The following is a 15,510-nucleotide window of genomic DNA, read 5'->3' as shown; positions in this document are numbered from 1 at the left end:
TTACTGAAGGTCTGCCTCAAGTGCTCTTGAAACAAAATAGGGTTGGCTCTAAACAGACTTTCGAGTTTTAAGGTTCCATCAGCGTGAGCTGTGTCCTAATTGAGGGTACGGTTGAAAGCATGATGCCACCTTCCATTAACTGCCCATTTTGTGTTGTCTGAAGTGGAAAGGGGGAGGCTGCGCTGAGGGCATGGGCATTTTCTCAGAACCACAGTGGACAGAGATGATACCGTTAGCGCCAGCACCCTCTTATCCTAGAGTGGTTTCGCTTACCTTATCAGAGCCTGGAGAGGTGGCCCATTGGTGCATGAAAATATATGTTTTACAAATTTCATTTGTAAGTATAAGACATGGGCCTTCATAGCCTGAGGTCTTTGCTCATGACAATTACTAAAGAGCTTCAGCTTACATATGCTCAAGTTGGACAATCAGCTCCCAGTACAGTTGCAAAAAAGAAACAAAATCCATTTACGCCACATTATCTAAGCTTCAAAAATATCCTGACTGGGGTGGCTGTGAATTGCGCTGGCATTAATGCATCAGTACGTTCATAAATGCTAATGATCGAGACTTCTTCCATGGTCGGCCAAGCCTCATCTGGACGTCATTCGTGTAACCTGATTTAGGGTGGAGGAAGTCTGTGAAGCCGCTGCGTCTTTAAGAATGGGATAAAGGTTAATTAAACTTCTAGCAATGCAGTGAGTCGAAAACTAGGTTAATGTTTCGGGTAGAATAATTGTGAGGGAGTGTTCCTGCCAAGATCACACACACACACACACACACACACACACACACATCTCTCTAAGCATGATTCAGCAAAGTAGTATGGATTTTTAAAAGAAAGTAAAGACCAAAAAAAAAATGCTGGAAATTACAACATAAGATTCACATCGCTAAAAAAAAAAAAAAGATTTAAATTGAAAGTGTTTCATGGCTGCTTATATACAGCACAGCAAGTAAGCCTTGCGTAGCAAAAAGAGGAATTTCCTGGTTGCACTCTATGTGGGGAAGCTCACATCAGATTGCAACTTATCAAAGCCTGGTTCTCGGAATTGTATTTCATTTGATTAAAACATGGGTTAGGGTTAGGATTAGGGTCCAACTCCGATCCTGGAGGGCCACAGTGGCTCTAGGTTTTCCTTCCTCCCACTTTCTTAATCAGGGACCAGTTACTTGACTTCTCTTTATTGTCATTCTCTTGTTTTCTATACAGTGGTGCCTTAGTTTGTGAGTGTAATTCGTTCCGGAAACATGCTTGTAATCCAAAGCACTCGTATATCAAATAGCAAATTTCCCCATAAGAAATAATGTAAACTCAAATGATTTGTTCCACAACCCAAAAATGATTAATACAAAATATAAAGATAAAAATACGTAAAACTAATTAACCTGCACTTTACCTTTGAAAAGAATTGTGGCTGGTGTGAGGGAGACGAGAGAGAGGAGGAGGAGGGTTCACTCCACTGCGGAGGGCTGGCACACTGCCTTGGCTGGGTTTGTTCCTGCCTTATGCCCTGTGTTGGCTGGGATTGGCTCCAGCAGACCGCCGTGACCCTGTGTTAGGATGTAGCAGGTTGGATAATGAATGGATGGATGGATGTTCGCTCTAACTAATGGAATCCCTGCTATCTGTTGGCTCACTTGAATCTTTTTCTTTTTTTTGACTTTAACAAGGAACCCATCCAATGACAGTTGCTTTTGTCTCCTTTTGAGGATTTCGCAGAAATGTGACATTGCATTGTCGTTAAACAGATTCATCGCTCGCGCTGCTACAGCCTTATTCGGGTGCTGCTTTTCTACAATATTTTTTTGTTGCAGTACAGTTACTAAAGAACAGTCACAACACTTGGGCACAAAATTTAAAAAAAAAATGCTTTACGCACACACACGTGGTCACATTGCTATAGTAAACAGTATACGCTCGTACGGATGTTAACTAGTGAGGCACGGCAACTGAGCCTGAGCATGGGAGACGATTACCCACAATCCCTCAGCGAGAGAGAGAGAGAAGAACCGTTGGCTCAGTTGTGATCACGTGATGCTCAGCAGACAAAGCGTATATGTACTACTTGTATTGCAAGACCTCACTCGTTTATCAAGTTAAAATTTATTAAGTTTTGCTCGTCTTGCAAAGCATATATATTGTGGCCTGCAAGGGGCACACCAGCTCCCCAAACCTGACACAGACAGATAGAAACACAAGTTCTTTCACACACACACAGGCTTCTATTTCTCTTTCCTTCATCTCCCACCTGCACAGCCAACACAGTACAAATAAACACAATAAAGCACACAGCAGCAACACTTGGTCTTCTCTGTATTTCTCTTTCTTCTTCTCTCTGCTTCCACCTCCACTCCTCCTCCAGCAAGCTTCGTCACCTGTTGCAGTGGTATCAGGCTTCTTTTATTCTGCTCCCAGGAGTACTTCCAGCGGTCCAGAAGCACTTCTGAGTGAGGCAGAAATCCAACAAAGTAAGGCTCTACAGTCCCTGCAGCACCCATGGAACCCAACAGGGCTGTACTTAACTCCAACTCCCATGAAGCTTTGTGGGAATCTCAGGCATCCCAGTGCATGTCCTCTCCCTAGGTCCTTCCATAAAAGAGGTGTCCCTGTCAGGTAAGGGCTCTGGCCGTCTGCCACTATAGCCACTATATATATATATATACAAATATATATTGTGGAGGACTACCGGCTAGGAGGAGCTCTCCCGACAGCAGGATCATGCCCCGAGGTCCAGCAGGGCCTCATGGACTTTGTAGTATTTTTACACAGCCCTGCTGGATACCTTGGGGGCCACCACAGAGTCGCTGTGAGGAGACTTATGGGCTCTGTCGTGCCTTATGACCCGGGAGTACGTCACGGTCACGTGACAGGAAGGAACGACGTGCTCCCGGGGTGAAGAAAAGGACTGTTTGCCCTGACCCGGAAGGAATAAGGAACTGTGGTCTGTTGGGACAGGAACACCTCCGGGTCAGGGGCTATAAAAGGGCGGTGCCTCGCTCCAGACAATGAGCTGAGCTGGGTGGTAGGAGGGCAACGCGTCTGGGAGTGGAGGATTGTGATTATTGTTGTAGTATTATTGGAGTATTTGGGAGTGGAGAGTGCTTTGTGCACAATTATTATTATAATAAATAATTATTGGACTTTTACCTGGTGTCTGACGTGGTGTCTGAGGGTACAAGGGTGCGAGCAAGCACTTAATCTGTCACTATATATATATATATATATATATATATATATATATATATATATACACACTGTATATGGTCCCACACAAAGGACAATACCAAACAACACAAAACATACAATTACAATAGCTTAGTTGAACTGTTTCTCTCCTATATAAAAAGTCAGACAACTTATAAATTCTATCTTCCAGTTCATGTGGTTGGCAGGAGGGTGGTGCAGTGCTATCACTATTCCCTCACAGTAAGAAGACCCGGGTTCACGTCCTCTCTATATGCCTCCCTGGGTGGTGTTTTCCCTATGTCTCCATGGGTTTCTTACTGGTGCTCCACCTTCCTTTCACTGTTCAAAGACATGCAGGTTAGGTTAGGTGACCTGGTGATGTTAAATTTGCCCTGGTGTGTGTGTGTGTTCACCCCGAGATGGACAAGCACCCTGTCCAGTGTTTGATCCTGCCTTGCTGCGATAGGCTCCATCACCTCTGTGACCCTGGCCTGGATTGAACGGATTAGAAAATGACATGACAGTTTATGTGGTTAAGATGGATTTGTTCTTTAGCTAGTTATTAGGTTTCTAGTACTTGCACCATGAAGGTGGTCTTGATTTACTGAGAACAGGTCTAAAGTGGCTCCCCCACCAACCCAAGAAAACAGTTTGTGCGCATGTGAGTTTCTGTTCTGCACCTTCTTACTGGTGTTAGGAAGAATCTTCTAACAGTTAGAACGTGTCCTCCCCAGGGTTATTACCATTCAGTTACAGTGGCACCAATGCCATAATACATTAGCTGGTTTAATTGTAACTGCTGACTTGCAATCACAAGTTCTCAGGTTCAAATTAGGCGTACTTCTGGTTTGGTGTATGGGATGCTTTTGTTTCTTTCCCTGGTTGAAGTATCCTTCATTGTTTCTGGAGCTCTTCTCCTTCTTTACTTTGGTCGCAGCTTCTGGTCATGGGCAGTACTCCACTTTTCTCTTTGAGGTCTTGTTACTTTCTTGTATACAAAGTATAGGGAAAGTATTGTAATCACCAAAAATTTGACCTTGAAATTTTGATGAATCTCAATGTTTTAGACCTCTTCGAGTCTGAAATTACTAGTTTTTGGAATTTTGTCTGCGTGTCTGTCCATGTGTATGTGTGTGTAAACATGATAACCTGAGGACGCTTTCACTTAGGTCAACCAAATTTTCAATACAAGTATTGGGTACAAAACGTAGATTTCTATCAATTTTTAGGTTATTTCTGCTTTACGGAAGTGGTACCTTTTTTTCATGCATTTGTAGTGTCCAATTTATTCAACTTTTATAACAATTGTTCAATGCATTATTAATTTGATTGATTTATTGTTGATGGTTCTTTAATGTACATAATACAAAAATATAATCATTGCAGTTTTCTCCTTAAATATCCATCCCCATATCTGAGTATACGAGAAAGTCGAGGGGAGATCACTCCTGATTTTTTACATACAATGTTGTCATTTGCTATCAAAGTTATACCTGCTGGGCAGTTGGTGATCGCACAGCTCCCATTATTAGCAAGGTGAACGCGTGGCTCTTACATGCGGTTTCTCTCATTCTTGCTTGTGCACTTGCTTTTCTTAGCAAGATTTGGACTTGTGGCCCAAAACAGACAAGTCTTCACCCTTCACCCTTCAAGTCATTGCCGTTTGGAGTAAAAGATATCGCTCCAACATTTGTTATGACCACTCAATTCAGGCAGTGGGCCTCCATTACAGAAGACAGAAGTTACAGCCAGACAGAGGAGTGCGATGGGAAGAGAGAACCAGATTTAGGGTTCTGCAAGTCCCTTTAATTTCCTGGTTGTACATAAGCCTGTTCTTTTATGGTTGACTATTGGAGCAAAGTCTACCAAATTGTTGAGTTATGGACCTTTGTTTGAGCTTAGGTATTTAGATGGGTCCTCACAAGACAAACGTTTCTGTAGGTGCATCAGCTACATGAGAGTGTTCAGCACTACGATCAGTTGAGAACTGACCAGCTCACTTTCGGTTTTGATTTCCAGATTGTTTGCATCAGAATCGGAGTTCGATAAATCAAGAGTCCAATTCAGCAATGATAGGCAAAAAGATAAATAAATAAATAAATTGCACAGGGTATTTGTTATGTGCATCCACTTTGCTTTCTCACCTGATGTTGATGCCATTCTAAACGTTGTTTACTCCACGCTACTCACGTCGAATCCAACAGTCCTCCCACTAAAGACGGTCTACCCATAATGTGTTGGGCAGCTTTATCGAAGATTACAAATTTTTCTCGCCCTATGCCCCGAATGTCAACTTTAGTCGACATCCACCTTAAAACAGTTGTGTCTGGTGGCGTCTTTTCAAGCCACGATTTGTATACCAGGCATAGCAAAATGGAGAATGCCAGTCCAGTCTGTCCTACACTGCACTGTAAGGGGGCACTGGCTTCCAGTTCTGAAACCATTTTAATTTATGGAGAGGTTGGAAGGATTTTGCTCTTCAACTGTTTCTGTAGACATCTGCTCAAGTGTAAAAGAGTAAAATGAGCCATTTGTGTGTTCAAGTGCCCCAAACTGTAGGTTTCCCCAGTGCTTGAACCCTGTGTCATTATTCTGTAGTTAAAGGAGTAGTGCTATTCAAATTATTTTTTTCTGTATCACTCTACCAAAGTGAATCAGAGTCAATTTGAAGTGCCCCTAAACTGTAAGGGGGCTGTTTTCCAGTGCTTGATCCCTTTCTCATTATGGTGCAGTTTTAAGGATTTTTCATGTTCAAATTTTGGATTTTGAATACGATTTTTTCTTCCAAATTACTGTACTGTCTGTACAGCCCTCAAGTTCATGTCGCCCTGAACCATAGGGGGTGCCATCCTCCAGTGCTTGAATCTTGTCTAATTATTCTGCAGGCGGTGTTGTTCAAATTGTGAATTGTGACATTTTTTCGGTGGTACTCTACCAAAGTGAGTCAGAGTACAGTTAATAACCCTCAACCTATTTGGCCCTTGTGGGAAAAAATGGAGACTTAGGGGTCGCATAGTCATTTTGCGGTAATATAGGTGTGATGTTGAAAAAAGCTTTCCTCTGTTCTCAAAGAATTCATTCTCGGAGACCAGATGAAAATGCAGAACAATTCTGTATTTGACATTGATATGCACAAATGTCTCAAATAAAACAATTCATTCCCTTTTATACTTCTCTATTACAGTTACGTTATCTAGTGCATCACATCATCTGACTCTTAATATGCAGAATTTTATTATCTTAGCCAATCAGCTGCAGCCACCAGTAATTTCGTATACATGTTGATTCATCCATTATTCTAAACATCGCTTTGTTAATAGGAGTGTCTTACGGGTTTTCTCATCGATCTTATCATCGATTCATAATAGGGGTGTTTGAGCTTTCTCGCTAGTTTGTTCTCACTTTTTAAGGAGGTGATCATTACTCATCTACTTCATTTTAACCTTAGCAACTAACTTGGTGGCTCCTGTAAGATGAGGGAAAAGCCTCACGTGCGTGAGCTTTATGCTGCGTTTAGTTAGCCCTTTAATTACCATCAGTCATTTTCCTTATATTTCAATTAATTCACTATTACAACTTCATTTAAATATACACTTGTATTAAATTGTAAAAATTACCATTAATGATCAAAAATATTTGATTAAAATTCTATAGTTATTGCGCATAAAGTGTTTTGTTATGCTTTCCACGTGAATGTATAGCATTCATTTAAGAAGAAGTATAATAGGGTTAATAAATGTCAGAAACTTGTTCAAGCATAAAAGATAAAGTGAACAACAAAGAACAGGAAGGTTCTGGGTGACGGCTGAAGACGTTGCTTGATTATCATGTACCCAATAAGACTTGAGAGACTTGACGCACACAGAGGAACTCGAAAAGTATTGTAAGGACCAAGAGTGTAGTAGAAGTTAAACTTTTAGTTTGGGGTATGTAAGCCGGTTAAAGCTGTCTGCTAAAACACCAATCAGAGTGAGTGCAAGCTAGTGAACCAATCAGAGTAAGCATTAATTCAGCACTGTGATGTAAACTGTTATCCATAAATATAGCGCTGTGTCTTTACTTTGTGGCCATTCAACCACAGGCTGCTGTGATGGTGTGTATCCCTCTTCATGATGAGAAATAAAAGATGCAATGGACAAGCTTCCTCCTGCTTGGTTCTTCTGATTGATTACTAATAGATCTATAATATTTAAGGTAACGATTTCTTCCACACCCTGAACCGTAGGGGGTACCATTACCCAGTGCTTGATCCCTGTCTAATTATTCTGCAGGTAGTGTTGTTCAAATTGTGAATTTTTTTTTCTGTGGTACTGTACCAAGGCGAATCAGAGTAAAGTTAATAACCCTCAACTCATTTGGGCCTTATGGGAGAAAATGTAGACTTAGGGGTCACATAGTCATTTAGGGGTAAAATAGTTATTGCACATAAAGTGTTTTGGAATGCTTTCCACATTGAAATATAGCATCCATCTTAGAAGTTATATAAAAGGGTTAATAAATGTCAGGGAATTGTTCAAGCAAATTAGGAAAAAGGGTCAAGTGAACAACAAAGAGCAAGAAGGCTATAGGTGATGGTTCAAGAAGTTGGCTGACTTTCAGGTACCCAGTAAGACTTGACAGATATCACACACAGGAACTCAAGAAGTACTGAAACAAATTGTAAGGGCCAAGAATGTAGTAGAAATGAGACTTTTATTTTGGGATATGTAAGCTTCTTATACCCTTTGATAAAACACGTCATGTCTTTTAGCCAATCATAGTGAATGCAAGCTAGTGAACCAATCAGAGTAAGCATTAATTCAGCATATGGCTCTCTATCTTTATTTTGTGACCATTCTGTCACAGGCTGCTGTGATGGTGTGTATCCCTCTTCATGATGAGAAATAAAAAATACAATGGACAAGCTTCCTCCTTCCTGGTTCTTTAGGTTGATTAATAATAGATATATGTTAATTTAAGTTAACTATTTCTTCCACACCCTGAAGTGAAGGGGACATTGTTCTCCACTGCTTGAAATCTGTTTAAATATTCTGCAGGGATTGTTGTTCAGATTGTGAATTGTGGCTTTTTTTTCAGTGGTACTCCACCAAGGTGAATCAGAGTAAAGTTAATGACACTCGACTCAAGTGGCCCTGAACCGCAGGGGGCTCCGTTCTCCACTACTTGAACGCTATTGAATTACAGGACAGTTGGAAAGGCTTTGTTGTTCAAATTATAAAGTGTTTTCATTCCTGTAGTCCTCCATCATAGTATGTAAGTATAAAGCCCTTGTCTTTGAGTGGGCCTGAACTTAGTCGGATTGGGGGGGTTGAGTGCTGATTTTCAGTCCAATTATCTTCCTGTTAGAAGGTTTTTTGCTGTTTAAATGATGAACTATGAATATTGTTTCTCAATGCCATTCTCACCCTAAATGTCAGCAGGATGCTCTCACAACGATGATGACAGGCCTGCGACACTCCACTCGTTCAAGAGCGTCGGATGCATCACAATAGCCTGTGATGAAATTCGCTCTTCTGTTATGGTGATCTGACTTGCACTTTTGTTTTTCTGTCTTTTTAAACTCTGCTTGGTAAGAGGGACCACTAAAACGAATCCAATATTTTGGATGAAAATATCTGGAGTACAGGGTGGGACCGGCCTGTGGCACATTGAATATCACTGCTGCCTCACAGTTTTAGGAACTTCGGTTCATCTCCCCACCTGCCCACATATTTACACAACTGCAGATTCTGTGAACCCCTAGAGCTTAAATTGCTCAGTGATTACCCAACAAATCTTAATAACACCTCATTACACTGCAGGGGTGAAGCTATGGGGCCCCCCAAATACTTCTCTGTGATTTATGTTAATCCTTGAGGATTCTGTATTCTGGTTAACTGTACTTTAGTAATAATGAAAATGTTTAAAAAATAGAATTTTTGTTGTCCAATGGAGAAGGAAACATTACTTTTCTGATACGGGATGTGCTACAATCTCGGTATACGTCCTTAATCCATTCCAGATCCTTTGACTTATACCAAACAGGACGTGTACCAAATGAATTTTTCCCATAAGAAATAAAGGGAAAATGATTTAATCTGTTCACATGAAAATAAATTCTATTGTTATTGGCATATTATACATTGATGGGGTTGTATAAAATTATTTAAACACTGCTTAATACTAAAATACATAAATACAAAAGCAATTAGATGAAATAAATGAAAATGTAACCTCACTTTACTTTTTAATAACGTCTTTGTTTTTCACAATCGTAGATACCGTCGTTCTCGGCATACGGTATGCAGCAGCAGTGTCCCGGATACGCATGCCACCTTCATACTTTCCAACAATTAATTCAAATTTACGTGAAAAAACACAAAATTACGTGAAAATTCACAGAGAGTTATAGCGTGTACTGATGCTCATGGTCAGTCGTGGCTTTGTCTTGAGAGAGGTAAACAAGGGTAGCGCGCGGGTTGTTCACTGAATGCTAGCAAGTGGCGTACTGATACTCGTGGGCAGTCGTGGCTGTCTTGAGAGAGGTGTTCTAGCATGCGAGTCGTATTCCAAACAAAGGTCGTATACCAAGCAAAATTTTTTACGTCCAAAGTGGGCGTATACCAAGGTACCACTGTATATCGAAAAATAACTCTGCATTAATCAGCTTCCATAACTACAACAACAACAAGTTGTTTCTTGTACAGCCCAAAAATCACACAAGGAATGTCTCAATGGGCTTTACCTGGCCCTGTTTTTTGACAGCCCCCCAGCCTTGACTCCCTAAGAGGACAAGAAAAAACTCTCCCAAAAAAAATCCATGTGTGTTAAAGAAATTTAGAGAGAGAGAGAGAGACCCCCTTCCTGGTAGATTAGACATGCAATCGGTGTTAAAAATGAGCTAAATACGACAATCAAAACAGACCACAGGTAATCTCCCCACTGTGTCATGGCCACCTCAGAAATACAACACAACAGTACAAATTACTTGGCTCTTGCGCAGCGCATCTCACCGCGTGCAGGCACAGAGCATACTAAAAAAACAATTTTGCTAACCATCATTACATTTTTGTGTCTCACATTGCAAACACATGAAGGCTTTGACCTCCTTAGCGTTACATTTTTTTCTCAGAAAAACGTGTAAAATGCATTGCATATATCATTGCATATCGAAAAATGACATTATTATTAAATCTTTCAAATGTAAAACAAGAAAAACATTAAAAGTTCAAAGTCAGAAGTGTAAAAAGTACCATAATGACACAAATAATAATAATAATAGTAATAATATGAACAGGACCCTATACACGTGCAAGTGACACGAGTGTCACTTTCAGACTCCCAGAATCCCTTTCAGTTTCACTGACTGATTCAGTTTGACTGCCTGAAGACAGATTCACTGCTGATGAGAGGCACTTCTTACGAGACACCATTATGAGGCTAAGGGGGTAACACTTGGCACTAGCGCTGTTGTCAATTTACAGCCGGATTAAACCTCGGGTATTGCACGAGACGCATCTGTACTGTTGCCCCAGTGACACTCAGGACAAACGCTGTTGACACTTTTATAGCTTGAGTAAACCTCAGGTGTTACGTGAGACATGTCTATACCATCGCCCGAGTGACACACAGGACTAATGCCTTTCGCGCTGTTCTTACAGGCCGAGTGATGCTCTGGTCTAACGCTAAGGAGGTTAAGGAAGAATTAGCAGCTTTGCTGTAAAGAGGGCGTTCCCTTATGCAAATATACTAACTCTATGCAAATTTAGAATTCTATACCATTGTATGCTTACGACAATGCAACAGTTATTTCTAAAATTATCTTGCACATTGAAACATCTGATTGATATTGACAGGTAAAATACTTTTTGATTGTAAATTTACATGTATATCTATTTCATATAAATAGTTTAATTGTTTTAATCGACCGTTTTTTACAGTGAAATATATAGTTTATGTAATGTCTTTTTACTTTTTTTTGTTTGAAGTGTCTGATTGTTTCTCAAGTCACGTATTTTAGCCTGTTTTGGATCACAAAAGGTGCCCAACATTTGTTAACATATCACTCTTAAAAAATAAAGTTGCCAGAGTGGTTCTTCAGAGCGATGCTATGGTTGGTAGTTTGGGGAACCATTTTTTGCTTCCTGAAAGACTCGTCCACATGAAGGTTCCAGCAAGATCCATAACAAGGTCTGCACATAAACCGATGGTAGCAGATCTGTGAGGTGGCTCCTGATTTTAAAAGGACTCCTGCTTCATACAGTCACACAGGCCCACTCCTGCTTTTCCTAATCTCTTAGTGTCCTGCTAGATTAAAGATTTCCATTTTTTTCCTCACATATTAGGAAGTTTTGCTAAGCCCAAAGAAACCAACTTCATACATATAGAACACGTTCCAGAATTAAATTGTGCTAAGTCAATGAAGGAATCGCACAATTCAGTGAAGCATCATAACACCCGGTGTTGTTAAGAGGGCGTATTCTCCACGTAGTGCAAAAAAAAAAAAAATGGCACCCTTTTGCAGATGGAAGTGCTGGAATGCACATTGAAAGTCAGAAGGGATTTTTTATTGAAATAATGGAGAGTCTTATACTACACCTGTAGCCCTGAAGAGCCAGTTCTCTAGCTGTAGCTTTGGTAACGTAGTTTACTTGTACAAGTGACAAAACCTTCCTTCACAATTCAATCTTAAAATTCCTGGTTCTTTAATGGCACTTTATGGTTCTTTATTGGGTTGTGTGGTTCCTTGTTGAACCCTTGCTTTACGAAGCACCATTTCATTCTGGGGCAGGTTCTTTACATCTTAAGTTGGTTCTTTGTGCTTTGAAAATTTTCCTAATATTTAGAAAACAACTGAAATCTTTCGTGTGTGGTAGGCTACCTAACAGGACACTAACGCTGCCTGAGACATTAGAGCAATCTGGCCATTCGGCCCAACAAAGCTCGCCAGTTCTATGCACTTAATCCTCCAAAGTACCATTGAGTTTTGAAAATCCCTAAAGTCCTACTGTCTACCACACTATCCGGCCTGTCACACACGTGCACATGGGAGGCAGCCAAAAGGGCTCAAAAGACAGATTAAGAAGACCTGAACTTGGCCTGCGTGTGATTGTATGAAGTGAGAGTCCTGTTCAAATGATGACCTGTTGGTATTTCACAAGTCTGTTACTGTCTATTCATGCTTATTTAATATGGAGCCTGTTACAGATCTAAATACATAAAGATTCTTTCTGGAACCTTCATCAGGGGCGGCACTAGGCCAGTGGCGGCCCTGGGCAGACACTGCATAGCCGCCTCGTGCTCATGACACAAGCATTTAACTTATGATAAAGTTCAGGATTGCTTCTTCCTGTAATTTGTTTCGAATAACCAGATTTGTGTACTCGAAACCTCTTATTATTTTTTAGAATGGGTATGCGAATGTCTCGTGTCCCCTATCTGACCAGATATTCACTATGACTATTGCGCTAACACTTTATTAAAACTAGGTGAAACATTAACTTGTAAGACGACTCGCCCACTTGCACTAGCTTCGCTTCAGCTGTCAGCTGTGTCGGTCTTTTCTCTTTCTGTTTTATATTCAGTATATATTGGCATGGCGGCTGCTGGGATTTGGCGGCCGTGTGCAGGTGTACAGTTTGCATATGCCTAAGGCCGCCCCTGCCTTCATGTGGATCATGGATGGATCTTTTGGGAACCAAGGCTTGTTCTTCTATGGCACTGCTCTGAAGAACCCCTCTGGCACCTTCTATTTTTAAGAGTGACAGGACAGTGTCCCTCATTTTGAAATAACATTTTTTAATATATTTTTAATAGATTTTAATTAGAAACAGAAAACGTTCTATATAGTCAAGTCAACAACAACAACAACATTTATTTATATAGCACATTTTCATACAAAAAAATGTAGCTCAAAGTGCTTTACATAATGAAGAATAGAAAAATAAGAGACACAGTAAGAAAATAAAATAAGTCAACATTAATTAACATAGAATAAGAGTAAGGTCCAATGGCCAGGGGGGACAGAAAAAACAAAAAAAAACTCCAGACGGCCGGAGAAAACAAAATAAAATCTGCAGGGATTCCAGGCCATGAGACCGCCCAGTCCCCTCTGGGCAAAGTCAAAATTTAACAACAAATCAAACGAAAATAAGATTTGACCCCCACCCAAGAGAAAGAGAGACGAGCCATCCCTAACTCTAAGCCTAACTGAAGCTACTGAAGCAAAAACAGAAGGGGGTTCTTTTCCTCCGAACTTGAAGCTTATTCTAAAATGTTATTGATTAGATCATGCCATATTAAAAAAAAAAAAAAAGTTTTGATCTGATCCTCTAAGTGAGAATTTGATTTTTTTTTTTCCAATTTCAAGTAGTTTAGGACATCAGTTACCCACTGACTTAAGAGTGGTGGGGTGGGATTCTTCCAGTTGAGCCAGATAAGTGTAAGTGCAAGTAGTGAGGTAAAGGTAATTACAGTTTGTTTGTCCTTCTCCACTTTAAGCCCATCTGGGAGCCCACCAAACGCAGCTGTTAATGTGTTATGAGTGACTGTGACACCAAGGCTGTCGGAAAGTTATTTGTCCAAAATAATGTTAATCTGGTGCTCGCTCAGCACATGAAATAATATTTATTAAGTCTGTAAATTGCTAAACAATAATCAGAGGATTTCTTTTTTTTTTTTTTTTTGTTAGTTTTTCAGAGTGGGGGGACATCCACAATATTAACGGTGACGCTGGTAAAATGACACAAACACCCCCAATTTAACCACAGCGCACGTTTTCCCCGAAGATGTCAGAGCACATAGGACATTCCCAGGTGGCTCCATGGCGCTCCGGTCCCCTTTACTGTACCTGACAGACAGACAGACAGTCCCTGAGTGTAGCCCTCGTTTTGAAGACGAGTCCGCCGAGTCGTACCGCGAGTGTCAATCGCGTCGAGAGCGGATGAGCGCGCCAGCCTCACAAATAAGAAAACTAACGGAAATGAGACCAAGGGCGGACATGTGGCATTTCAGTTGTTTTTGTGTTTGCTCTGCATGAGTTGCTACGCTGAAGTAATTTGATTTAGCATTTAAAGCAAACAGAAAAGAAGAATAACAAAAAAAAAAAAAAATCGTGCAGATATGCAAATTCTCCGGGGGGCATTGCACAACCTCGCAGACGCGCAGCTTTCCTCTGTTAGCGCAGTAATTGCTGCAGTGATTTTAGATTTTTTTTCCTTTGATACGCTTCATGTTTACTCTTAATTTGCCTTCGTATTATAAACACTTTTTTGGGATTTAAAAAAAAAAAAGTTCTAACGCTGTGTCCTCCTCTCCTTGGTTTCTTTTTCAGATAGCAGTGCTTTGGATAAACAGGTTTTAAATTGCTGTTTTTTTTTTTTTTTTTTATTTTTGTTTTTTTTTTTGTTTGTTTTCATCACCCTTTGCAGATCATTCATTTTCATGTATTGTTTTTCCCCTTCCGGCAGCGTGTTGTTTGTGCTCATTTCATACTTCATTAGAGATCTGTGCATGTGCCCCACCCACAGACCCCCACCGTGGCAGAATGCCGAAAAGGGCGATGCATTTGGAAACAGGAGGATTCGCCAGCACTGAGGCAGAATCTTGCTAAAAATGTCATCCTGTCAACACCCAGGCTCAAAAGTGACATCTTAGGAATATTCAAATGTTCTGCTGAATTGTGGTTAAATATGGGACCGGATAATAGAAAGAACATCTTGGGATTTCAGAATAAACACTGTGCACTTTTCAAGAGGATTTTGCTAAGTGGTAATACGGCGATACGAATAAAGAATACTGGGAGTCGCTGAGTTCTTTGGCACTTTGTCACAATGCAACCCGTAATGCGTGTGTGTCAGTGTAAATATATTTGCGACCTCACTGTGTCAGGTTCGAAACACAGCTGGACAAAGAAGGGATTGCAGAACAGTTTATTCGAACAGGCAGAAAAAAATGTTAAAGCAAACAACTTTGAACTATTTAAAATTATTTATGAATATCTCATTATTATGGTCTTGAGGGGAAAAAAAAGAACCCTCCGGTTCCACATCCGTAACCTGAACACCAACTTACCCAGCTCGACTCCCCCTCTACATCTTCTTAGCTGTTCCTTGAACCACCTAGAAATCCCGGACTCCACTACCACTACTCGCCTCTCCGTTCAGGGTGCCGCCCCTTTTCTCCCTTTTACTGTCAATCAAATCTCGACGTCAGTTCTCCACGCCATTCTCCGCCCATCGTGCTCTACCCAACAGTCACTTTCCCTCCGCTCTTCACCCCTTAAACTGTAAATAGGCCACTACATACACACACACATATATATATATATATATATATATATA

The 15,510-nt window shown here is 40.6% G+C and overlaps 1 protein-coding gene across 6 annotated transcripts in view; it reads left to right on the top strand.

Annotated features, from left to right (window-relative positions):
• Positions 1 to 15,510, top strand: part of LOC120539924 (protein unc-13 homolog C-like) — a 471,266-nt gene that overhangs the window by 61,278 nt on the left and 394,478 nt on the right. For all 6 annotated transcript variants that reach the window (XM_039770276.1, XM_039770280.1, XM_039770279.1 and 3 more), the window contains exon 3: positions 14,502 to 14,524. In XM_039770276.1, coding sequence (XP_039626210.1) covers positions 14,502 to 14,524 — 23 coding nt within the window. The remainder of the gene's footprint in view (positions 1 to 14,501; positions 14,525 to 15,510) is intronic.

Source organism: Polypterus senegalus, chromosome 12 (genome assembly GCF_016835505.1).
Source record: "Polypterus senegalus isolate Bchr_013 chromosome 12, ASM1683550v1, whole genome shotgun sequence".
Taxonomy (NCBI): domain Eukaryota; kingdom Metazoa; phylum Chordata; class Cladistia; order Polypteriformes; family Polypteridae; genus Polypterus; species Polypterus senegalus.
The sequence above is the reverse complement of the archived record's forward strand: the minus strand, read 5'-3'. Positions and strand labels throughout refer to the sequence as shown.